We start from the raw sequence: 27,324 nt of genomic DNA on the forward strand, positions 1-27,324 counted from the left end.
CCCCCGGCAACAAAGATGAGCCACAGGCTCAATATTATCCACATCTCAAGATCAAATAAATAAAATTACAGATTTCCAATGAAAAAGAAACTATTCAGACTATATGTGAACAACATTCAATATTTACAGATAAGAGAATATTTCAATGGAGAAGAGTACAAATAACAGTTTTTGGGCTACTTCTAGAAAATAAGAATTGTTAATTATAACTATTTATACTTCACTTCGATGTTCATTCGTGTTATGCATCTTTGGCTGACTACCAGCATATGCTTATGCTGTTGATTGCTTTTTCTTGCAGTAAATGGTTCAATTATAAAGAAACATTTTATTCAGAAATGATCTTTCAAATCTGAAAGTTCTATCAAAGAATACAACACCAATCATTTTGGCAAACTGATGCAAAATATTTATTCCAAGTTATTTTAATGCAGTAGTTTTCCTCATACAGATATTCATATGTGATAGCCACTTTAAATTTGTAAATAACGTTATCAAAATAATCTTAATCTTTGAAATTTCACAAAATTTATATTTTACAATCCACCCTGAATATCAAGGCTGTTTGAAGAACTCAAAGCTCCTATTGTGAATATTTTACAACTGTACCAAAGAAGTGGAGATAAACCTCTGGTGACAAATCTGGTTTTCTTCCCAAAATGTCACGACATTGAAAAACATGTTAGCATTATTCTTGACAACCTATCATCAGTATTTAGAATTTGTCTCTTACACTGCTTGTTCTATCACACTGCTATTCCTACTAATTGTCTGCAAATGTTTTTTTTCAAGCTTTCAAAAAAAAAAAAAAAAAAACCCATTTTCTCCTTGCAAATGATTACTCAGAATGTGCTTTGCCCCCTTGTCTTCTTTATTGACTCATATTTCATTCTACGAAGCATTCAACAGGACCAGCTGGTCAAAAAAAAAAAAGAAAAAAGCTCAACAAGCAAATTTTCTTCTTTGGGATATGATCAACTCCCTTGTGCATGGAAAAATATAACTCTGTGCCAAAAGAGCTTTAGTAAGTTTAGTCCTCCAGCTATAAGAAAACATATAACGTGAATTCCACTTATACCAAGTTTAGGCATCATCATCAGAATTGGTACTACTGCTGGTTTCAGAATCTGAGTCTTCATGAAGCCCTGTACTGAAAATGCCTCCGCAATGGGCAAAATGTAAAGCTGTACATTGGTTCTTGAACTGAAAACCATTTTTCCTAAAGCCATTTTTCTTGAGCTATAAAGGAGAGAGAAGAGAGAGAGATTATTTTGGGTTAGCCAGTGTTGCTTCCTAACAATCACATTTGAACCTGTACAAAAGTGAATCAAAATCAATGAATGTGTGATACTATTGGACCATTTACTCTATGAACATGACAGCAATTGTTTAATGTTTACTATATACATATATTATATTTAAAAGCTGTTGAGCCAAATTAAGCAGACAGTCCCAGTCCTCAAGATTGAAAAGAAACTATAAACTTCACATACTTGGGACTGAGGTACGGCGCAATGGAGATTGAAGGAGGCTAGGTGTCGGAAAAGAGTTTGGGATTAATGTTGTGCTCGGATAGTTCTAGAGTATAATTGCACGGCAATGGACAGGACACGAACACTGATTGAGCTCACACAAGTCAAATATGGTCTTGGATAGCTATACAGTTGAATATCAGTCATATTGACATTTGTGGCCTTCATATTTGCAGACAAGGGAACCCGAATGGAACCAGATGGACTATTGAAGTGACTTGGTAGGGGGTAAAGTCATGGAACCAAAACCAAACTTTGGGCAGAAAAAAAAAAACTTATATCACAGACAGTGTAACAATTATGATAGAGATTTATATAATAATCTTATTGTCACAAGTAGGCTGGCATTAACACTGCAATGAAGTTACTGTGAAAAGCCCCTAGTCGCCACATTCCGGCCCCTCTTTGGGTACACAGGGAAAATTCAGAATGTCCAAATTACCTAACAACACGGCTTTATAGAACAATAGGTCTTTAGAACAAGCCACCATACTCATTTAAATCTTATTTGAAAATAGGAACCATTGCTATGGATAACAGCAAGCAGCAGATTCAATGTTCTGCCTATTTTTTTCTTGGTTTGCTGGTTTTAAAATAAATTACATTTAAAACACAATAGGAAACCACACAGTCCAAAATAAGTGATTTTTGGAACATAGCAATCTCTTAATGTAACAACGAAAGATGATTTAAATCTGATGAGTCATATTTGATTCAAACATTAACTCTGTTCCTCGCTCCACAGATATTGCCAGGCCTGCTAAATTATTCCGGCATTTTTGATTTTACTTGTAATTTAAACTGAGATTGCGAACTATTTTATATGGCAGTAATCAAAATTGCATCATAAATTATAAGTAACATAAATTGCACTGAATTCTCATGCATTACTGTGCTGAGAATTTTACCCACCACTTTTTCCATAATGGTAACGTTTGTTCAAAAAAAGCTTTTAACCTATATTGAGCCAAGTCACAATTTGACCATAATCATACATCTACACCCATTCCCAGCCGAAGAACGAATCCTCTCAAGTACCAGACAAGTGTTGAATAATACTGAATCCAAAGGGAGCACCAAATATGCTCCATCTGTAAGGTGGCATTGAAACAAGATGCCACATCATCTTTATCTCGGCACCAGAATACTTCTCAGGAGTTTCATGCAAAGTGGACCGGAGGTTAGAGGAAGCCAAACTTGTGATAAGCAAATGACAGGTCTTCATTGATGCTAAGCCTCCCTCCACCCAAGTGTGGGATTCCAGTCCTTTAGTGGAAGGTGTCCCCAAATTAAAAGGGCATGAAATAATGCTCTGTGTCTACTGCTGCAGCATTGGAAGGAGGTTGCAAACTATTTAGCAGAAGCAGAACAATGCCATTGGGAGATTTCCATCAATCAATGTAGGTGCAAACTATGCTGTTGAGAGATCACGAAGAGGTCCTGGCTGGTATATCCAGTACACCCCACACACTGAGCTACCACCCCACTAGCAACGCAACAATGTAGATAGGAAGATGGTTAATGGCTAGAAAAGAAAAAAAGTTGTTAATTTACAACTGCGAATTGGAAAGATTTAAAATGCCCAGTGGGATCACTGTTAAGACTGCTCGACTCGTTAAAGAAAAGTAGTGCAAAGACACGTTTGGAGAGTTCCAGCAGACGAGTCTTTCAAAGTGAGAGCACAAGTTGGTTAAACTTATTTTTTAAATGTATACGATGTACGATGTTTTACAAATGGTGGCCATTGTGTGGCAAAGGAAAGATGCTAAACCTAATCACAATCATTGGCTAGGCTGGAATTAGATTAATGCATCTAGTTTTGGGTGCCATACTTCATGAAAAATATCATGGCACAAGTCAAGAGTACAGAAGACATTCATCACGATGGCTACGAATCTAGAGAAACCTGGATTCTTTCAACAGGAAGAGAGAGAGAGATTAGATTGAGACATGCAAAATTATACAGTGTATTTTGGTAAGGAAAATGGGGGAAAAAAACTGTTGCCACTACTCAACAGTCAAAACATTATTTATGAACTGGACTGGATAAAATTATCAAAAGAACAAGGTGTTTACGGGAATCTTTTGTTTAAGCCAGGGCAATTGTTGCGATCTCAGTAGGGATCGGTAATTTTTTTTTAAAGAATCTGAAAACTCAGATATTTACTAATAGAATGAAGCCACAAGGTTCGCAGTTTAAATCAAAAGATGTTTTCTACACAATAATCAAAGAACACAAACAAATACACTGTCCTAAATTGTCAGATAAGTTTAAAGCATCAAAAGTGCAATTAATGGAGTTACTTCGAATCTAAACCTTCAAATACATTTCCTGCCACACCCGATAGACTTAGACACCAATAACTCAAGTCAGATGCTTAGCAGAAATTGGAATATCAATCACTTGGTTTTGTACGGTTGCAAAAAAATTCATACATATTTTGGAGATTCCTTCTGTTTACTTCTGGCAAGATTGTCCCTTCAAATCTCCTCCAACCATCCTGATTGCAAATACCTCATTCAAAACAGACTTCTGTAACGGATCCCCTACAGTCATAATTCTTCTCGTTAGAATATGCTCTTGAGTCTTGCATCAAAACTCTTTTACTTGCTCACTCCTCAGAGCTTGGCTTTACCAGACGTCCAACACACTGTTGGAATCCTTCAGTTAACAAAACATTTTTAAGCTTTTTAAAAAAATATATATTTTATTCAAGATTTTTTGGGCAAACATAACAGTACATGGTTTTTCTTTTAAACAACAATAAAGCAAAATAAATAACAGTGGCCAGTTTTAAACAAGTAAATAAATAATAAACAGAAACAAAAACAAAACTAAATGGCAACTGCCTTGTCGAAAATAGTTACTCTCCAAAAATACAATCCAACAGTCCAATATACATTACCTATAACAAATGTCTATACATGTACAATGACATCCCTAAGAGCCCGCCCCGATCCTCCACCCCCCCCCCCCCCCCCCACCCTCCCCCCTGGGTTGCTGCTGTTGTCTTTCTTTCTTTTCATTCCCTCTATCGTTCTGTGAGGTAGTTGACGAACGGTTGCCACCGCCTGGTGAACCCTTGAGCCGAACCCCTTAATACGAACTTGATCCGTTCTAACTTTATAAACCCTGCCATGTCGTTTATCCAGGTCTCCACGCCCGGGGGGTTTGGCTTCCTTCCACGTAAGCAATATCCTGCGCCGGGCTACGAGGGACGCAAAGGCCAAAACATCAGCCTCTCTCGCCTCCTGCACTCCCGGCTCTTCTGCAACCCCAAATATAGCCAACCCCCAGCTTGGCTCGGCCCGGACCACCACCACCTTCGAAAGCACCTTCGCCACCCCCACCCAGAACCCCTGTAATGCCAGACATGACCAGAACGTGTGTGTGATTCGCTGGGCTTCTCGAGCATCTCCCACACCTATCCTCTACCCCGAAAAATTTACTGAGCCGTGCTCCAGTCATATGCGCCCTGTGTAGAACCTTGAATTGTATCAGGCTTAGCCTGGCACACGAGGACGATGAGTTTACCCTACGTAGGGCATTAGCCCACAGCCCCTCCTCAATCTCCTCCCCCAGCTCTTCTTCCCATTTCCCTTTCAGCTCATCTACCATGATCTCCCCCTTGTCCCTCATTTCCCCGTATATGTCCGACACCCTACCATCCCCCACCCATGTCTCTGAGATCACTCTATCCTGCACCTCCTGCGTCGGGAGCTGCGGGAATTCCCTCACCTGTTGCCTCGCAAAAGCCCTCAGTTGCATATACCGAAATGCATTCCTTTGGGGCAACCCATATTTTTCCGTCAGCGCTCCCAGACTCGCAAACGTCCCGTCTACGAACAGATCTCAGTTGCACAACCCCAGTTCTCTGCGCCATGCTCCAAATCCCCCATCCATTCTCCCCGCAACAAACCTATGGTTATTTCTTATCGGGGACCGCACCGAGGCTCCCGTCCTTCCCCCATGCCGTCTCCACTGCCCCCAAATTTTTAATGTTGCCACCACCACCGGGCTTGTAGTGTATTTCTTCGGTGAAAACGGCAACGGTGCCGTCACCATTGCTTGTAAACTGGTCCCCTTGCAGGACGCCCTCTCCAATCTCTTCCACGCCGCTCCCTCCCCTTCTCCCATCCACTTACACACCATTGAAATATTGGCGGCCCAGTAATAATCATTTAGGCTCGGTAGTGCCAACCCCCCCCATCCCTACTACGCTGCAAGAACCCCCTCCTCACTCTCGGGGTCTTCCCGGCCCACACAAAACTCAATGCTTTTCTCAATTCTCTTAAAAAAAAAAGCCTTCGTGACCATCACCGGGAGGCACTGAAACACAGAGGATTCTCGGGAGAACCACCATTTTAACCGCCTGCACCCTACCCGCCAGTGACAGGGCACCATGTCCCATCTCTTGAAGTCCTCCTCCATCTGTTCCACCAATCGTGTTAAATTAAGCCGGTGCAAGGTTCCCCAATTCTTGGCTATCTGAATCCCCAAGTATCGGAAGTCTCTTGTTACCTTCCTCAGCGGTAAATCCTCTATTTCCCTGCTCTGCTCCCCCGGATGCACCACAAACAACTCACTTTTCCCCATGTTCAATTTATACCCCGAAAAATCCCCAAACTCCCCCAGTATCCGCATTATCTCTGGCATCCTCTCCACCGGGTCTGCCACATACAACAAATCATCCGCATACAGAGATACCCGGTGTTCTTCTCCTCCCCTAAACACTCCCCTCCACTTCCTGGAACCCCTCAGTGCCATGGCCAGGGGCTCAATCGCCAGTGCAAACAATAACGGAGACAGGGGACATCCCTGCCTCGTCCCTCTGTAAAGCCGGAAATAATCAGACCCCCGTCCATTCGTAACCACACTCGCCATCGGTGCCCTATACAGCAGCTGTACCCATCCGATATATCCATCTCCGAAGCCAAATCTCCTCAGCACCTCCCTCAAATAATCCCACTCCACTCTATCAAATGCTTTCTTGGCATCCATCGCCACCACTATCTCCGCTTCCCCCTCTGGCGGGGGCATCATCATTACCCCGAGCAACCTCTGTATGTTCGTGTTCAGCTGTCTCCCTTTCACAAACCCAGTCTGGTCCTCATGTACCACCCCCGGGACACAGTCCTCTATCCTCGTCGCCATTACTTTGGCCAGAATCTTAGCATCCACATTTAAAAGAGAAATGGGCCTATAGGACCCGCATTGCAGCGGGTCTTTTTCCTTCTTTAGGAGGAGCGATATCTTTGCCTCTGACATAGTCGGGGGCAACTGCCCCCTTTCCCTAGCCTCATTAAAGGTTCTCGTCAGAAGCGGGGCCAGCAAGTCCATATACTTCCTATAAAATTCCACCGGGAATCTGTCTGGTCCCGGGGCCTTCCCCGCCTGCATGCTCCCAATCCCTTTCACTACCTCCTCCATCTCAATCTGTGCTCCCAGTCCCGCCCTCTCCTGCTCCTCCACCTTAGGGAATTCCAGCTGATCCAGAAAGCACATCATTCTCTCCTTCCCTTCCGGGGGCTGAGCTTTATATAATTTTCGTAGAGTACCTTGAACACCCCATTTACTCTCTCCGCTCCATCTCTCCCTCCTCGTCTCTCACCCCCCCCATCTCCCTCGCTGCTCCCCTCTTCCTCAGTTGGTGGGCCAACAACCGGCTCGCCTTCTCCCCATATTCATACTGCACACCTTGTGCCTCCCTCCATTGTGCCTCTGCATTACCCGTAGTCAACAAGTCAAATTCTACATGTAGCCTCTGCCTTTCCCTGTACAGTCCCTCCTCCGGTGCCTCCGCATATTGCCTGTCCACCCTCAAAAGTTCTTTCAGCAACCGCTCCCTTTCCCTACCCTCCTGCTTTCCTTTATGTGCCCTAATAGATATCAGCTCCCCTCTAACCACTGCCTTCAACACCTCCCAGACCACTCCCACCTCAACCTCCCCATTGTCGTTAAGCTCCAAGTACCTTTCAATACACCCCCTCACCCTTAAACATATCCCCTCATCTGCCAATAGTCCCATGTCCATTCTCCAGGGCGGGTGCTGTTCTTTTTCCTCCCCTATCTCCAGGTCCACCCAATGTGGAGCGTGGTCCGAGATAGCTATTGCCGTGTACTCCGTCCCTGTCACCTTCGGGATCAGCGCCCTTCCCAATACAAAAAAGTCTATCCGTGAATATACTTTATGCACATAGGAGAAAAACGAGAACTCCTTACTCCTAGGCCTGCTAAATCTCCAGGGGTCTACTCCTCCCATCTGCTCCATAAAGTCCTCGAGCACCCTAGCTGCAGCCGGCCTCCACCCGGTCATGGACCTCGATCTGTCCACCCCTGGGTCCAGCACCGTATTAAAGTCCCCCCCCATTACCAACCTTCCCGCCTCTAGGTCCGGGATACGTCCCAACATTCGCCTCATAAAATTGGCATCATCCCAGTTCGGGGCATATACGTTCACTAGAACCACCGCCTCCCCTTGCAATCTGCCACTCACCATCACGTATCTACCCCCGCTATGGTCTTTGCCTCAAACAGTACCCGTTTCCCCACTAATATAGCCACCCCCCTGTTCTTTGCGTCTAACCCCAAATGAAACACCTGCCCCACCCATCCTTTGCGTAGTCTGACCTGGTCTATCAGTTTCAAATGCGTCTCCAGCAACATGACCACATCTGCCTTTAATTTCTTTAGGTGTGCTAGTACCCGTGCCCTCTTTATCGGCCCGTTCAGCCCTCTCACGTTCCACGTGATCAGCCGGGTTGGGGGGCTCTTTACTACCCCCCCCCCCCCCCCCCACCCCCTCCTTGTCGACTAGCCATCCCCTTTTTTAATCCAGCTCCTCCTCCGGTTCCCACGTAGCCGTATCTCCCCCCGACGGCACCCTCCCGCCTCGACCACCCCACCCCGTACCAGCTCCCCCTACTCCCCAGCAGCAGCAACCCAGTTAATCATCCCCCCCCCCACTAGATCCTCTTCTAGCGTAATTGCACCCCCCATGTTGCTCCCAGAAGTCAGCAAACTCTGGCTGACCTCGGCTTCCCCCCGTGACCTCGGCTTCCCCGTGACCTCGGCCCCCACTGTGCGAGGCCCCCTCCTTCCTGCTTCCCTGTTCCCGCCATGATTACCATAGCGCGGGAACAAAGCCCGCGTTTCCCACTTGGCCCCACCCCTAATAGCCAGCGCCCACAATTCCTCATCCTCCCCCCCCCCCCCCCCTCCCCCACGACATGGGGAAGAGAGAAAAGTTACAGGGTCGCAAGATTAACAACTTGAGAAATCACCCCTTCCCCCTTTTCCCCCCCCCTCCTTTGTCCCAAACGTTCTTTTTCTGGCCCGCCTATTCCAGCTGCTCCTCCACAATAAATGTCCACGCCTCTTCTGCCGTCTCAAAGTAGTGGTGCTTCCCTTGGTGTGTGACCCACAGTCTTGCCGGTTGCAGCATTCCAAATTTGACCTTCCTTTTGTGAAGCACCGCCTTGGCCCGATTGAAACTCTCCCTCCTTCTCGCCACCTCCGCACTCCAATCTTGATATACGCGGATCACCGCGTTCTCCCACCTACTGTTCAGAGTTTTCTTCGCCCATCTGAGGACCATCTCTGTCATTATATCGGAGAAATCTCACCACTATGGCTCGAGGTATTTCTCCAGCCCTTGGTCTTCGCGCCATAACCCGATAAGCTCCCTCCACCTCCAATGGGCCCATCGGGGCCTCCGATCCCATTAACGAGTGAAGCATCGTGCTCACATATGCCCCGACGTCCGCCCCCTCCGCACCTTTGGGAAGACCAAGAATCCTTAAATTCTTGCTCATCGCATTATTCTCCAACACCTCCAGCCTTTCCACACACCTTTTGTGTTGTGCCTCGTGCATCTCTGTCTTCACCACCAGGCCCTGTATTTCGTCTTCATTATCAGCGGCCTTTGCCTTCACGACCCGAAGCTCCTGCTCCTGGGTCTTTTGTTCCTCCTTGAGCCCTTCAATCGCCTGTAATATTGGGGCCAGCAGCTCCTTCTTCATCTCCTTTTTAAGTTCTTCCACACAGCGCCGCAGGAACTCTTGTTGGTCAGGGCCCCATACTAGACGGCCACCTTCCGACGCCATCTTGCTTTGTGCTTGCTTTCCTTGCCGCTGCTCTCGAGGATCCTCCGCAATCCGGCTACCTTCCTCTCCTTTTTCCATCTGTGTCCAGGGGGAATTCCCTTCTGGTTTACCACACAGTATTTTTAGCTGTTAAAATTGCCGTTGGGGCTCCTATTAAAAGCCCAAAAGTCCGTTCCACCGGGAGCTGCCGAAACGTGCGACTTAGCTGGTCATCGCCGCACCCGGAAGTCCCCATTTTCAAGCTTTTAGCCAACAACAGATTTCAACTAAATAGATTTTCTTCAAAATTAACAAACAAATCTAAAGAAAATCTGCTGGGACACAGAACCATATCCACAATCTACCCACCTTATAATTAACTTGTTGACCCTATTTTTCTATTGTTTGTCTCCCAAGCAACTGCTGGGAAAACAAAGGTAGGTTTAAGGGAATTAGATTTGTATTGGTAAACATCAGAAGGTATAGCTTTAAATGTGCTAAATTTATTGTTTCGGTGTGTGGAAGGGTAAAACCTATAGTTAGATTAATGATAGACAAAGGTGTTTGAAAGTGTGGCGGTTGGTTAAGTTCCAACTGCGTTTCTATTGTGCTTGGAGAGGGCTATGGTGTGAAGAATAAGAGGTATGTGGGTTTGCTTAGTAACCGTCGCCTTGTCAGTGAAGAAGGTTTCAGTTTTAGCTTAGCTAATTTGACTGCAGTTAGAGATACGTAGTGAGAGAGAAGGCAACTAACGCAGTTGGTTGAGAAGGATAGAGGGAACATCACTCTCACCTTTGCCAGAAGAAGTCATACCATGGAGTAATAAATGCAAAGATCTGAAGAGCAGCTAGTTAAGGAAACTAGATAAATGAAGAGAAGTTTCCAGATGTCGGAGGTTAAAGCTACTAGAACAGAGAACTGTTTAACAAAAGCAGACAGAACTGAGAAGAAGGCTGAGATGCCAGAAAGATATCTGAAGTGATTTTCAAGTTGTGAGATTTTACTACAGCCTGTGGAACACGAGTTGAAATAACTATGGAAATTGGTGGCTGGATCGGAGTTTGTGTAAAAGCAGTTAGGAAAGATAATCGGTGTGGGGGGGGGGGGGGGGGTTTAAAATCCTGGGCTGGTTTCACTGTTAAAAGTTGAGCACAGCTTGGGTTAAAGAACTCATTTGTAAAACCTGGACTGGTTTTCTGAATGAAAACTGCTATGGGAAAGCTTTCTTAGGAGAGGTTTTCAAGAGTGTTTTTGGGAGTGGAATTTGGAAACACTCATGTGATTATCACCTGGGAGAATTCAGAGAAATCCACTGACGCCAACTTTGGTTCAGAGTGCAAATGAACACTGCAAAGGAGGAAATTATGGGCGGTCTGGCACTGCCGAATCTACAATACTACCACTGGGGGACTGAGCGAGGGGATGGATAGTGAATCCAACATGGAATGGGTGAGCATGGAGGACTCTTCCTGCATAGAAACTACACTTCGGGTCCTCACCACGGCAGAGCTCCCCCACCCCGGGAACAGCCAGAGCTACATATGGGAAAGGGGGCCTACGCCCTGGCTTTTGCATCCATAAATCGCACAGCGGAGAATCCTGCTTGGCTGATCATCAGCAGCACCACCTACAGCTGCAGACTCTCTCTACCTGGAGAAGATCAAGTACACCATCCGAGGGACAGAAGAGGGCTTCCACAAAGCATGGAGGCCATTCGTCGGCCCGTTCCAAGATCTGTTCGATGCCAACAGCGACTAGGGAAGAAGGGGAGATCAGACAAGAACACACACTACAAGGAGGTACAAAGGGGGTAGGGGATGAGGAAGAAAACCCAGGGGTGACACACAGAGCATGGGATGGGGGGGGGGAAATAAGGGGGAGGAGAGGGGGGAGGAGAGGGGGAACAAAGCCCCCCCCCGAACCCACAAGGCCAACAACAAAAACCGCAGAAGCGGACAGGAGGTCAGCAACAGAACACAGAGGGGCAGAAGAGGAGGACACCAACGAGGACGGGAGAAAAGATATAGCAAGAGATATGTATGTAAATAAAAAACTGTACAAAATGTAAACATCGGACACAAAAGTATTACTGTAAAATTGATAAACGCCAATAGAAAATTTTAAAAAATTTTGGTTCAGAATGGAATGCATTTGTTTGCCCAGTTATGCTTAAAAGGGACTCTGTTAATGAGATCATGGTTGATTAAGATGTACTTTGTAATCAGTGTTAATCCTAAACCCTGTGTGTAATTGTCAAGGGAGGGGTTGGTAGTAAAGGCGTATTGATTAACAGTCCAATTTTAAAAATGTTTGATAACTGTTTTTTTCCATGTTAAGACTAATCAACTGTCCTGTGGCTCTGTTCATCCAGGTTTTATATTTTACAAAGTTACCGTCTTTTTTTAAAAAAAAAAATCTTTTTATTGGTTTTTCTCACAAAGTTACCGTCTTTTGAGTCAGGGTTCAATTCTTGGATCTTCCCATCCATTTATATCAATTGGGATCATAACAGAACCTCGTCACATACTCATTTGCTGAAAGCCAGGTGCTTTACCATTTGATTGAAGGTCAGCTGCACTACCCCTGTGCATGCAGGCTGCTTTGATCATTGTAACGTCTGGTACAGAAGAGCATTTTGCAATCCCCTTTCAGTAAAACTTAGTTCTTAAGGAGACCGTCATCTCAACACAAAATGTCGGCTTTTTCCACCAAAAGCATATGAGCCATTACACAAGGTTGTAGCAGAATCAGTGGTAGAATATTCATATGAATGCGGTTTAATGTTTGAAAACAGGAAACAAAAAAACCATGGGAAAGGGTGGAAAAATGGGCTTGAGTGGACAGGATTTCCAAATAGCTGGCACATAATGGACTGAGTGGCCTTTATCAGAATGCTAAGTTCTATAAATTTCAAGGCAGAAAATACATCAGTGGGTGCAGAATCATTGGACATCAAATGGTCAGCAATGATTACTGCAGAAAATGTTAACATGTTAAGAAATTATCATTGATATGACTAGTTAACGGGGTTTTAAAAAATCTAAACACTAATTAACTGCAGTAAACAAAGGTACCATGCACTAAAAACAAGTAATTTCATGATCAGGGTAAAATAAAAAAAATATTTTAAGAACAGATAATTATTTCAGTAGCTGAAAGTAACTGCCACTGATACATGCAAAGGGTTATCAGTGTGGTATCATATGGGTAAGCAAGGACTAAGCATCAGTGCACAGAAACATTGGCTGGGATTCTCCGACCCGGCGCCGGGCCGGAGACGCTCGCGGGGGGGGGGGGGGGGGGGGGGGGGGGGGGGACACACACGACGACAAAATCCCGCCCCGACGGCCGGGGGCCTTTGATAGCGGCCCCTCCGGCGATTCTCCGGGCCCCAATGGGCCAAGTGGCCGTCAAGTTTTGCCCAGTCCCGCCGGCATGAATTACTCACCTCACACACGGCGGGACCTGGTAGCAAGTGTGCAGGGGCCGTCCTGGGGGGACGGACGGCGGGATCTGGCCCCGGGGTCTACCGATCTGCGGGCGGGCTGGTTCCGTGGGGGCCTTCTTTCCTCCACGCCGGGCCCCTGTAGAGCTCCGCCATATTGCCCGGGGGCCAGCGTGGAGAAGGGGACGCCCGCACATGCGCGGAAATACGCCGGCCTGTGCGCACATGTGCGAGATCACGCTGGCCATTCCGCACCTGCGCAAACTCGCACCGGCCCTTCGTCGCCGGCTGGAGCTGCGTGGACGACTCCGGCAGCAACCTCGCCCCCTAGAAAGGTATGAATTCCTCAGGGGCTGTTGACGCCAGAGTCGTTGGCATCAGTTTTCCTGCTGGCGTGGGACATTAATCATCAAATGGATGATTCCTCCAGAACAACAGGATTCAGTTATATTAATTTAAGCAAATGAAAGCAAAGTTCCAATTATGAATCTATCTCCATGGCATGGAGAGGGAAATGTGATGTAATGGTTTGACCCTTAATTCCATTTGCCTTTATCAATCGAGGCATAGATTACAAAAGCAGGGAGGCCACGTTGGAGTTGCATGGAACTTTGGTGAGGCCACAGCTGGAGTATTGTGTGCAGTCCTGGTCACCACATTCTAGGGAGGAATTGATTGCATTGGAGGGGATGCAGAGGCGATTCACCAGGATGTTGCCAGGAATGGAACATTTAAGTTATGAAGAGAGGTTGGACAGGCTTGGGTTGTTTTCGCTGGAGAAGAGAAGATTGAGGGGCGACCTTATTGAGGTGTACAAGATTATAAGGGGCATGGACAGGGTGGACAGGGAGCAGCTGTTCCCCTTAGTTGAAGGGTCAGTTATGAGGGGGACACAAGTACAAGGTGAAGGACAGACATTTAAGGGGGTTTGAGGAAAGGCTTTTTTACTTAGAGGGTGGTGACGGTCTGGAATGCACTGCCTGGGAGGGTGGTAGAGGTGGGTTGCCTCACATCGTTTAAAAAGAGCCTGAATGTGCACATGGCACATTATTACATTCAAGGCTATGAGCCACGTGCTGGCAAATGGGATTAGGTCGAGAGGGCAGGTGTTTTTCATGCGCCGGTGCAGACTCGATGGGCCACTTCTGCACTGTATAATTCTGTAATCCAATCAATGAAATTAAGATCATACTTGTAAACTCAAAGTCTTAAAAACTGTGCTCGAATGAAAACTCAGCCAAGATTATTGAACAAATTTATTCAGCATAATTTGTAAGATCCTTCTGTTTATTTTCTTTGTTCCCATTTTCTTGTATTATTTTTGGACCGTGGAGCCATATTTGGAATGTGCCTTTAAGTCGAGGACTCAAGCTGAAGCAGCCTACTTGCCAGGGCATTGTGTTCAGAGCTTTTGTATTTTGAGGAGATACAGACTCATTGGTGCCGACTGAATCTTAGGAACCAGCTTTGGAGGAGGTTGGTTCGATTGGATGGCTGACAACCTGTGGGTTGGCCAGGGGCAGTGTTCTGCCTGACAACAGCCAGTGGTTGGTGCCTGCGTGATGCTTTCGGAGAGAAGTGGCCAGCTGTGATTAGACCTTGAAAGTGAAAGGGACAGGCAGTCTTCCTGAATCAACAGAGAAAGTCAATTGGCGAACTCCAAAAAGACATTAACTGGAAACCACCCTCCTGGAATTTTTAGTGCAGGAGGCCATTCGGCGAATCGGGTATACACCAGCCCTTGAAAGAGCAGCCTTCCTAAGCCCACACCTCTACATTTTCCCCGCAAACCAGTAGCCCCACCTAATCTTTGTACACTAAGGAGCAATTTAGCGTGGCCAATCCACTTAACCTGCACATCTTTGGACTGTGGGAGGAAACTGAAGCACCCGGAGGAAACCCATGCAGACACGGAGAGAAAGTGCAAACTCCACACAGTCACCCAAGGGTGGAATTGAACTCGGGTCTCTGGAGCTGTGAGGCAGCAGTGCGAACCACATGCCGCCCTCGTGCAAAAGATTCTTCATCCTTTTATCCTTTAATTTTTTTATTGATATTCTCTTTCCTTCTCCACTAGCCTTCCCCCTCCATTATGTGTGTGAGATATATAGGAGGTGGGTGGTTAGAAAGGGGGAGGGGGTATTAGATTGTCAAGTTATATTTTTTGGTCAGTTTAATTATAATAAGGTGTTAAAGTTAAAAACCTGGTGACTGCAGTTTATTGGGATCAGCCAAGAACCTAATGTATTTAAAATAACATGTAATTTCACTTGTGTGGTAACTCTGGGTCAAGTGGGGCTGAAATTGACCGCACATTAGTCCAGGGTGTCATGACAAATGTTGCACAATGTACTTCATATCCCACCTAGTCTCTGAAGAAAGTAAAGTTTGGAAAATCATTGGTCCAGTTTAAATTATTTTAACTTATTAGAATCCCCACAGTGCAAGAGACCATTCGGCCCATTGAGTCTCCACCGACCCGCTGAAAGAGCACCCCATCTAGGCCCACCCCATCTCCGCAACCATGTAACCCTACCTACCTTTCGATACTAAGGGACAATGTATCATGGCCAATCCACCTAACCTGCACATCTTCCAGAGCACCCAGATGAAACCCGCAGAGAGAATGCAATCCCCTGGTAATATGCATATCTGCATTTGATATTTGTATTGGAGATAAAACTGAAATTAAGGGAATTTTACATCATACAAGCACCAATGCAGAATGTATTCATTTTAACAATATATTTTGGCTTAAAATTAAAGTTAGTCCCATTAAAATTGCAAATTTTAGCGTGCACCTGACAACATCTGAATTTCTTGAATTTTTAGGATAGGGCCACGGTTTTCTAGAAAAGGACAGAAAATAGACTTCTTACAAGTCCAAGAAAATAGGCATTTCCCTTAGGCAATCAGCTGTTTTCAGTTAAAATAGTTCAACATTGAAACTAAAACCAAACCATTGCACCACTTTTAATAGTTCTTATTCAAGATTGCTGTTAGCCAAAGAAAAAAGCAAATATGTTCAATTCCAAGTACTAGTTCGGTTCCTCCCATCACCCCTTCCATTTTCTTTCAGCTGCAGAGCAGAACCAACTAAATCAGATGATAGAATTCTTACATTACCAAACATATTCATTCTTGAGTTTTGAGCATCACTAACATAACATTTATTGCCTATCTCTAATTGCCCTCGAGAATGTGGTGATGAACTATCTTCTTGGACCACTGCAGTCTATGTGGTGCAAACACACCCACAATGCTATTAGAAAAGGAGTTCCAGGATTTTGACCCAGAAATGGAGAAGGAATAGTTCCAAGTCAGGATTTTAGGAGACTTGAAAGGGCATGCAGGAGGTAGTGTTCCCATGCGTTTGCTACCTTCACTCTTCTAGGTGGTAAAGGTCACAGGTTTGAAAGATGCTGTTGAAGATGCCTTCACAAGTTGCTACAGTGCATCTTGTAGATGGTACACATCAGTGCTGGGGGCCGTTTTCGCTCAGTTGGATGGACAGCCGGTTTGTTGTGCAGAACAAGGCCAACAGCGCAGGTTCAGCTCCCGTACCGTCTGGAGGTTATCTATGAAGTTCCCATCTTCTCAACCTTGCCCCTTGCCTGGAGGTGTGCTGAACCTCAGGTTAAATCACCACCAGCCAGGTGTCCCCCTCAAAGGGGAAAGCAGCCTATGGTCACCTGGGACTACGGTGACTTCACATCTTACTGCCACTGTGTGCTAATCTCGTGGGCTCTTTTGTCTTGGATGCATTGAGCGCTCCACACTAATATTTCAGCACAGAATGCAGGCAGTACTAAGGAATTGCTACATTGACAGCAGTGCCATCCTCAAGGTTTAATACTGTTGGCCCAGTACTATTCCAAAGCAGTGATTTTTTTTGGATTTTTTTTATAAATAGGAGTGGGCCAATTAGCCCCAAAAGACTCCACCACACAGTTCAATAAAATCATGGCTGATCTCGTGTGGCCTCAACTCCACTTTCCTGCCTGCCCCCATAATCCTTACCTCCCTTGTTGACCAAAACTCTGTCTAAGTTAGCTTCAATATATTCAATGACCCAGCCTCCACTGCGCTCTATGGAAGAGAATTCCAAAGGAACCTCAGGAGAAAAAGGTTTTTCCTCCTCTTGTTGAGTGATGTTTGAAGTTTAATACATGGCTTGGATAATATATTCAAACAAAACGTAAACCATTGCAATCTTATAGTTTTAAAAGAACTGACAACTGACAGACATACCTGCTCAGTTTTAGCCTGGAACTCCCTGAGCTCATCTTCAGTCAAAGGCAAGAAGTTATCATTCTCCGAGGATTCCTGCCAACCCATTTCTTTCAACAACCTGTGTAGAAATGGACATGAATTCAAAGTTCGATCCTGATCCTACTAAAAATAAATAATTCAAACTGTACAAAAATTTCTTTACATTAGAGCTGTTATTACTGGTCTTGTTTATAATAATTTAAGATGAATATGGTTCAGAGGTTCTAAAAAGTAACAAAACGGTGTCATTTCATGTTTAAAGGGGCTTTTAAAATGCCATGCTTCCATCTGAACAGTATCATTGAAAGATTTTAATAATCAGCTGTTGAATACTCAAATCATTCCCAGACTCAGGCTGAATATACAACCAATGATCGTTCTAAACTTCGCTCCTAGCAAATATCTATTTCCAATGGGCAGGATGCACTGATGTAGACTTGAATCCTTAGAGTATCTAAATATTTTTTTCTTTTTTTTTTTTTAAAAACACTGACACCAGGGATCTACTAATTATTCTCCAGCAGTAACCCGAAACCCCCAGGTCAGCAGCTAGGCATACAGCGGAAATTCATTTTACTCATAGGAGAGCTTGTCCTAGGAGTAAGATACGATTAGACAACCAGGTCAGCCCAGATTAAACACCACCCAGCTCCATATACTTCAAGTAGGCAATGGGGTCCAAGAAAATTAGTTCCAATGCACTTTAGTGACATTAGAGATTGGGATCAAAGAGTGTTAAGAATTTCCTCTTGCATACATACCACACTAACTTTGCATGAATCTGGATAATGCCAAAAATTTCCACCCAATTGCAAAAATACATTTCATAGAAACAACGAACATAACATTTCCTATGAGGGTAAAATTAAGGACCCACTCTGGTACGTAACAGAACAACATCCCAACAAATCTTGCCATTTTCAACTAAAAGCTCATCGTTCCCGGTTTCTTGCAACTTCACATTTTAAGTGCAATGTGTTCTGTCAATTACCTGGTACTGAAGGATGAAAGGCTGATTACTGTAAAAATTGGTCTGAGAATCAGCTCTGCAAATTATTCAAAGATACAAGTCAAATTAAAGTGTAACTGACTGGTGCCAAACACTTAAGAATTATACAGTCCAGCTGAAACATCCTTCAATGTTGGTCAAATCCATTTCTAAAATGTATGTAATTATGAAGGGAGCAATAACAAAGACTGAAACAAACCAGGAAGAAAAATAATCCCTTGAAATTTTTGCTATTTCCCATGCAGCTACCGCATTGCTAATTTGTAGCAATTTTGTCTTGGTAAATTATTTGCTTTTACCACTGACGTTTTTGGTAGTAATCAAGTGCTTCATTTTTTGGCTCAGGGAAAGGAAGACTGATACAGGATATAGAAAATTTAAAAATATGTAGCAGAGATGCTTTAATGTGTTGTATGTCCAGGTGTTGAGAACTATCTGATAGAAACATAAGGGAGACATACATATGCAAACTGTAAATCTATACCAGCTCGCCTGTGTCAGTATCAAGAGCCTTCAGAAATCTACTTTTCACAGTGTGAGAGTCACTCCCTCAACTCCTCCATATTGCTTCATCCCTCCTCATTCTTTAAAACCTACTTCACCCAATTTTTCATCTTAAATCCGGATGTCCAAAAGCTGAATTGTCCAAAAACCAGACAATTTTATCATGTGCCACACTTGGATTGAGTAAAATAAAAAAACTTATCTGGTCAATTCAGCGAGATGATACATTGACAGGGTGTGCTGCCTGTCATGTAAGGGGAGACGATAGCGCAGTGGTAGTATCACTGGACTAATAATCCAGAGAACATGGGCTAATGATTTGGGCTCAAATCATAGAAACCCTACAGTGCAGAAAGCGGCCATTCAACCCATCGAGTTTAAACCGATCCCCTGAAAAGGTGCACCATACCTAGACCACTCCTTCTCCCCACCTTCAATGCCTTCAGGCATGCTTTCTGGAGCAGTGCTCTAGATCCTCCACCTTCAGCCTCTTCTGGTCTCCCACATCACCCCACCTCAGCCACCAACTAGGCCAGCTGCTTCTCTGCTACCCCGCCGTCTCCTCCACTTTCTGGATCGCCCGGCCCAGAGACTCCAGCATCTACTTCACTCTCTCGATACCTGCCTTAACCGGCTCCACCACTTTGGACAGGTCTTCCAAGGCCTCCTCCCTCTGCTGGCTGAATGTAGAATTCAGAAATTCCACCAACTGCTCCGTTGATCACTGGGCAGATAGAATGGGCCCTTGCCTCCCACCATCTTTACCTGTGGCGCACCACAAAGACTCTCCTGCTCCTTTCTTCTCGTCCCATTCCTAGTTTGTGGATCCATCCACAAGCCACAGAGAAGTTTCACCTTTCCCAGGTACTTTAACACCTCCTTCCAACCAAAACTTGCCCTTCAGACGGGGAATGGACCGGAAAAATACCACCTTGAGTAGGAGCCACCAAATGTGCGACCGCTCATTCCACAGCCGCCACCAGACGTCCCCACTCCCCGCCTTATCCCTATAACCCCATCTAACCGTTGGACTCGACAATTTAGAATGGCCGATCCACCCAACATGCACATCTTTGGACTGTGGGAGGAAACCGGAGCATCCGGAGGAAACCCATGCAGACACGGGGAGAATGTGCAAACTCGACACAGACAACACACCAGAGGTTGGAATTGAACCAGGGTCCCTGGCGCTGTGAGGTAGCAATGCTAACCACGGTGCCGCCCTACATTGGCCATCCCCACCCTTGCGGCTAGTAGAATTTAAATTCAAATAATAAATCTGGCTTTAAACGCTGGTGACCATGACAACAACGAAACCAGCCCTGTCGAACCTGCCAGCCCTGTCGACTCTGCAGAGCGTTCTTTATTAACATCTGTGAGCTTTTATGTCAAAATTATCTGTAAGGCATGACTGCATGGGCATCCCGGCCCTGGGTCACTGTCTGTGTGGAGGTTGCACATTCTCCCCATTTCTGCGTGGGTTTCACCCCCACAACCCAAAGTTGTGCTGGGTAGGTGGATTGGCTACACTAAATGGCCCCGTAATTGGAAAATGAAAATAATTGGCTGCTTTAAATTTTTAAAAAAGAAAAAAAATGATTGCATGGACATGGCTTTGTCCCACCAACAGGACAGACCCACCAGAGGTGACAGTACCATGGTATACATTCGGGAGGGAGTTGCCGTGGGAACCCTCAGCAGTGATTCTGGACCCCATGAAGTCTCATGACATCATATCAAACGTAGGCTGTCCACACCTCAGCTGATGAATCAGTACTCCTCCATGTCCTTTCCTTGGATTGTCACCTTGCCGTGGTGGTAAGCTTTGACCATTCCGTTGATCCTAATACCATCGGGAGTCAGTCTCCTGACAGGATAACCCATGATGGTAAAGTCAGAGGGGAACAACCAGACAAAGTGCAAACCAAAATAAGTCCTCAATGGCAAATTAAGTGGAAGATACTTTAATGGCATCACGGCTGCATTGGCAGCAGTGAGTAGATCCCCAATCAGTCAGAGGTTCCCTTACCACTAGAATTAGACAACCTCATACACTTACTACAGTGCAAAGGAGACTATTCAGCCCACCGATCCGGCACCAACCCACCAAAAGAACACCCCAAGTACACCCATTCCCACGTCCTAGCCCCGTAATCCCACCAAGCCTGCATATCTTTGAACACGAAGGGACAATTTAGCATGGTCAATCCACCTAACCTGCACTTCTTTGGACTGTGGGAGGAAACCAGAGCACCGGGAGGAAATTCACGCAGAATCGTGGACAACATGCAAACTCCACACAGTCACAAAAGGCCAGAATCAAACAGTCTCCCTGGTGGTGAGGCAGCAGTGCCTACCACTGTGCCACCATGCCGCCCTCTGTCAAGGAGAGTGTCTCTGATGTGCAACAACATACTCACGTTAAACGATGTCCCGTGCCAGGCGTCTACCTAGAGGAAACTACCACACCCCGCACACAGACAGGCTGCCTGCGCCCAGTCTCTGAAGAAACCCTTCCAGAAAGCCAGTGTGGCTTATGACCAAACCATGGAACAGTGGACTAGATGTTCCGCGGGAGCGGAGTGCAGTGGCTGCCGGTGGGTGAGTATTTAGGTTTGAAACACTTACCTGGTCCAGTTTCTATTCCTCTTTGCTGTTGTATTTTTAAAAAATATATTTTTTTTAAGGCGGGAACCGGAAGTTCGACCCGCGGACTTCTGGGAAGGTTCCCCCCCTCCCCATACCAATAAATTCTGGTGGAGAGGAAACCCGAGACACTACACGTGTAGTGTCTCCCACCCGCCCTCCTCCTCTAACCTAATAATAAAACCCATTGGTGTGAGGTAAGTACCATATTATATTATTATTTTTTTAAATTCATTTGTTAGCCTGATCTTGGTTGAAAGTTAGAGGGATGGCAGGGAAGGGAGTGCAATGTTCCTCCTGCAGGATGTTTGAGGTGAGGGATGCCGTTAGTGTCCCTGCTGATTTTACCTGCAGGAAGTGCTGCCATCTCCAGCTCCTCCAAGACCGAGTTAGGGAGCTGGAGCTGGAGTTGGAAGAACTTTGGATCATTCGGGAGGCAGAAGGAGTCATAGATAGCAGCTCCAGGGAATTAGTTACACCAAAGATTGGAGATAGGTGGGTGACTAAGAGGAACTGGGAAAATGCAGTCAGTGCAGGGATCCCCTGCGGTCGTTCCCCTGAGAAACAAGTATACTGCTTTGGATACTTGTTGGGGGGGGGGGGGGGGAAGAGAGACTTACCAGGGGTAAGCCATGGGGTACGGGCCTCTGGCACGGAGGCTGTCCCTGTTGCTCAGAAGGGAAGGGGGGAAGAGGAGCAGAGCAATAGTAATTGGGGACTCGATAGTCAGGGGCACAGATAGGAGATTTTGTGGGAGCGAGAGAGACTCACGTTTGGTATGTTGCCTCCTAGGTGCAAGGGTACGTGATGTCTCGGATCGTGTTTTCCGGGTCCTTAAGGGGGAGGGGGAGCAGCCCCAAGTCGTGGTCCACATTGGCACTAACGACATAGGTAGGAAAGGGGACAAGGATGTCAGGCAGGCTTTCAGGGAGCTAGGATGGAAGCTCCGAACTAGAACAAACAGAGTTGTTATCTCTGGGTTGTTGCCCGTGCCACGTGATAATGAGATGAGGACTAGGGAGAGAGAGCAATTAAACACGTGGCTACAGAGCTGGTGCAGGCGGGAGGGATTCAGATTTCTGGATAACTGGGGCTCTTTCTGGGGAAGGTGGGACCTCTACAGACAGGATGGTCTACATCTGAACCCGAGGGGCACAAATATCCTGGGGGGGGGGGGGGGGGGGGGGGGGGGATTTGTTAGTGCTCTTTGGGGGGGTTTAAACTAATGCAGCAGGGGCATGGGAACCTGGACAGTAGATTTAGGGTACGGGAGAATGAGAGTATAGAGGTCAGGAGCACAGATTTGACGTCGTAGGAGGGGGCCAGTGTTCAGGTCGGTGGTTTGAAGTGTGTCCACTTCAATGCCAGAGTATACGAAATAAGGTAGGGGAACTGGCTGCATGGGTTGGTACCTGGGACTTCGATGGCAAAAGAGGGGGAGGTGTGGCGCTGCTAGTCAAGAGCAGTATTACGGTGGCGGAGAGGATGCTAGATGGGGACTCATCTTCCGAGGTAGTATGGGCTGAGGTTAGAAACAGGAAAGGAGAGGTCACCCTGTTGGGAGTTTTCTATAGGCCTCCAAATAGTTCTCGGGATGTAGAGGAAAGGATGGCGAGGATGATCCTGGATAAGAGCGAAAGTAACAGGGTAGTTATTATGGGAGACTTCAACTTTCCAAATATTGACTGGAAAAGATATAGTTCGAGTACAGGGGCAGCACGGTAGCATTGTGGATAGCACAATTGCTTCACAGCTCCAGGGTCCCAGGTTCAATTCCGGCTTGGGTCACTGTCTGTGCGGAGTCTGCACATCCTCCCCGTGTGTGCGTGGGTTTCCTCCGGGTGCTCCGGTTTCCTCCCACAGTCCAAAGATGTGCAGGTTAGGTGGATTGGCCATGATAAATTGCCCTTAGTGTCCAAAATTGCACTTAGTGTTGGGTGGGGTTACTGGGTTATGGGGATAGGGGGGAGGTGTTGCCCTTGGGTAGGGTGCTCTTTCCAAGAGCCGGTGCAGACTCGATGGGCCGAATGGCCTCCTTCTGCACTGTAAATTCTATGATAACTATGATACATTAGATGGGTCGTTTTTTGTACACTGTGTGCAGGAGGGTTTCCTGACACAATATGTTGAGAGGCCAATAAGAGGCGAGGCCACGTTGGATTTGGTTTTGGGTAATGAACCAGGCCAGGTGTTGGATTTGGAGGTAGGAGAGCACTTTGGGGACAGTGACCACAATTCGGTGACGTTTACGTTAGTGATGGAAAGGGATAAGTATACACCGCAGGGCAAGAGTTATAGCTGGGGAAGGGCAATTATGATGCCATTAGATGTGACTTGGGGGAAGAGGTTGGAGAAGTAGGCTGCAAGTGTTGGGCACACTGGATAAGTGGAGCTTGTTCAAGGAACAGCTACTGCGTGTTCTTGATAAGTACGTACCGGTCAGGCAGGGAGGAAGGCGTAGAGCGAGGGAACCGTGGTTTACCAAAGAAGTGGAATCTCTTGTTAAGAGGAAGAAGGAGGCCTATGTGAAGATGAGGTGTGAAGTTTCAGTTGGGGCGATGGATAGTTACAAGGTAGCGAGGAAGGATCTAAAGAGAGAGCTAAGACGAGCAAGGAGGGGACATGAGAAGTATTTGGCAGGTAGGATCAAGGAAAACCCAAAAGCTTTCTATAGGTATAAGCGAATGACTAGGGCTAGAGTAGGGCCAGTCAAGGACAGGGATGGGAAGTTGTGTGTGGAGTCTGAAGAGATAGGTGAGATACTAAATGAATATTTTTCATCAGTATTCACTCAGGAAAAAGATAATGCTGTGGAGGAGAATGCTGAGACCCAGGCTATTAGAATAGATGGCATTGAGGTACGTAGGGAAGAGGTGTTGGCAATTCTGGACAGGCTGAAAATAGATAAGCCCCCGGGGCCTGATGGGATTTATCCCAGGATTCTCTGGGAGGCCAGGGAAGAGATTGCTGGGCCTTTGGCTTTGATTTTTATGTCATCATTGACTACAGGAATAGTGCCAGAGGACTGGAGGATAGCAAATGTGGTCCCTTTGTTCAAAAAGGGAAGTAGAGACAACCCCGGCAACTATAGACCGGTGAGCCTCGCGTCTGTAGTGGGTAAAGTCTTGGAGGGGATTATAAGAGACAAGATTTATAATCATCTAGATAGGAATAATATGATCAGGGATAGTCAGCATGGCTTTGTGAAGGGTAGGTCATGCCTCACAAACCTTATCGAGTTCTTTGAGAAGGTGACTGAACAGGTAGACGAGGGTAGAGCAGTTGATGTGGTGTATATGGATTTCAGTAAAGCATTTGATAAGGTTCCCCACGGTAGGCTATTGCAGAAAATACGGAGGCTGGGGATTGAGGGTGATTTAGAGATGTGGATCAGAAATTGGCTAGCTGAAAGAAGACAGAGTGTGGTGGTTGATGGGAAATGTCCAGAATGGAGTTCAGTTACAAGTGGCGTAACACAAGGATCTGTTCTGGGGCCGTTGCTGTTTGTCATTTTTATCAATGACCTAGAGGAGGGCGCAGAAGGGTGGGTGAGTAAATTTGCAGACGACACTAAAGTCGGTGGTGTTGTCGACAGTGGAAGGATGTAGCAGGTTACAGAGGGACATAGATAAGCTGCAGAGCTGGGCTGAGAGGTGGCAAATGGAGTTTAATGGAGAGAAGTGTGAGGTGATTCACTGTAGAAGGAATAACAGGAATGCGGAATATTTGGCTAATGGTAAAGTTTTGGAAGTGTGGATGAGCAGAGGGATCTAGGTGTCCATGTACATAGATCCCTGAAAGTTGCCACCCAGGTTGATAGGGTTGTGAAGAAGGCCTATGGAGTGTTGGCCTTTATTGGTAGAGGGATTGAGTTCCGGAGTCATGAGGTCATGTTGCAGCTGTACAAAACTCTGGTACGGCCGCATTTGGAGTATTGCGTACAGTTCTGGTCACCGCATTATAGGAAGGACGTGGAGGCTTTGGAGCGGGTGCAGAGGAGATTTACCAGGATGTTGCCTGGTATGGAGGGAAAAATCTTATGAGGAAAGGCTGATGGACTTGAGGTTGTTTTCGTTGGAGAGAAGAAGGTTAAGAGGAGACTTAATAGAGGCATACAAAATGATCAGGGGGTTAGATAGGGTGGACAGTGAGAGCCTTCTCCCGCGGATGGAAATGGCTGGCACGAGGGGACATAGCTTTAAACTGAGGGGTAATAGATATAGACAGAGGTCAGAGGTAGGTTCTTTACGCAAAGAGTGGTGAGGCCGTGGAATGCCCTACCTGCAACAGTAGTGAACTCGCCAACATAGAGGGCATTTAAAAGTTTATTGGATAAGCATATGGATGATAAGGGCATAGTGTAGGTTAGATGGCTTTTGTTTCAGTGCAACATCGTGGGCCGAAGGGCCTGTACTGCGCTGTATCGTTCTATGTTCTATGTCACTGCTCGATAACTTTCTCTACATGGCCTCATTGATCTGACAAAGGTTTTTGAATTATTCAATCTGCAAGTACTATGGAACACCCCGTCAAAGGCCACTCTCAGAGAAATTAATCAACATCCTCTGACTTCTCCAAGACAAGGTGTCGATGACAGTCCTCACCAACGGAAATAAGATAGAAACTTTTTGATGTCAAGATTGGAATCAAGCAGGTATGTGCCATGCCCCAACCTTTGTCTTCATCGCCACGATCCTTCACCTTGTCAAGAACAAGTTTCCCAGTGGAGGTAGGAATCCAAGAAAATGACACTGACACAGCGCGTGCAACTTCAGTATGTGGTTGACACGCCAACCCCACTCTCTCATAAGAGAATCGCCAAGCCATACTGGAGACCTTCGCAGAAAAATTACAAGAATTGGTCACAGTCTCAACCTCAAGAAGACGCAAGCCCTTTACCAACCTGTCTGAGGGCATGATCAAGTCTCTCCCTCGATCAATATCAACAGAGAAACCCTACGAAACATGGAACATTTTTCCCACCTCTCATCTAAGACTGGCTTCGATGCAGAGATCCAACATTGTATCCTCTCCGCGAGCACCTCTTTCTGACGCCTAAAGACAGGAGCCTTTGATGACTATGTCATTCGTGCTGACACCAAGATCCTAGTGTAAAAGGCTGCCGTCCTCCCAAGTCTTCTATACAGCTTAGAAACTTGGACTACATGCAGGTGCCACCCAAAGCCCTGGAGGTGTACCATCAACGCGGTTGTGCAATTACGGATAGACAAAGAATGCTGGCCTAGTCAGCAAAGTCAACATCCTGAGAGTGATTCTCCTCGACTTCAAGACAGCATTAAACGGAACTCTGCATCAAGGAGCCCGAGGGAAACTGAAGTAAATGGAAATCAGGAGGAAGACACTCCACTGGTTGGAGTCAACCTAACATAAAGGAAGATGGTTACGGTCGCTGCAAGTAAATAACCTGTCCTGGGACTTTGGTCCAGGAGAGCCTCAGGGTAGTCTTTTAGGTCCAACCATCTACAGCTGTTTCATCAATGGCCTTCCCTCCATCATAAAGTCAGAATTAGGGATGTTGCTGATGATTGCACCACGTTCAGCATCATTTGCGACTCCTCAAATACTGAAGCAGTTTCTATTTACATGCAGCAAGACTTGGATAAAATTCAGGCTTGGATAGATGGAAGTGGCAATTAACATTTGTGCTACGAAACTGCCATCTCCATCCAACAAGAGAGAATCCAACCATCTCCCCATAACATTCAACAGCATTACCATTACTGAATACCCCCACGATCATCGTCTTGGGTGCTAGCATTGACTAGAAACCAAATTGGACCAGCCACATCAATATTGTAGCGACAAGAGCA

At 46.0% G+C, this 27,324-nt stretch overlaps 1 protein-coding gene across 5 annotated transcripts in view; it reads right to left on the reverse strand.

Annotated features, from left to right (window-relative positions):
- Positions 1 to 383: 383 nt before the first annotated feature.
- The window catches only part of gpbp1l1 (GC-rich promoter binding protein 1-like 1), a 130,728-nt gene continuing 103,787 nt past the window's right edge, over positions 384 to 27,324 (reverse strand). For all 5 annotated transcript variants that reach the window (XM_072510818.1, XM_072510819.1, XM_072510822.1 and 2 more), the window contains 2 exons: positions 17,314 to 17,413; positions 384 to 1,239 (listed from right to left, as the gene is read on the reverse strand). In XM_072510818.1, the coding sequence (XP_072366919.1) occupies positions 1,084 to 1,239; positions 17,314 to 17,413 (256 nt within the window). In that variant the 3' untranslated portion in view covers positions 384 to 1,083. The remainder of the gene's footprint in view (positions 1,240 to 17,313; positions 17,414 to 27,324) is intronic.

This window comes from Scyliorhinus torazame, chromosome 7 (genome assembly GCF_047496885.1).
Source record: "Scyliorhinus torazame isolate Kashiwa2021f chromosome 7, sScyTor2.1, whole genome shotgun sequence".
In the NCBI taxonomy this organism is placed as follows: domain Eukaryota; kingdom Metazoa; phylum Chordata; class Chondrichthyes; order Carcharhiniformes; family Scyliorhinidae; genus Scyliorhinus; species Scyliorhinus torazame.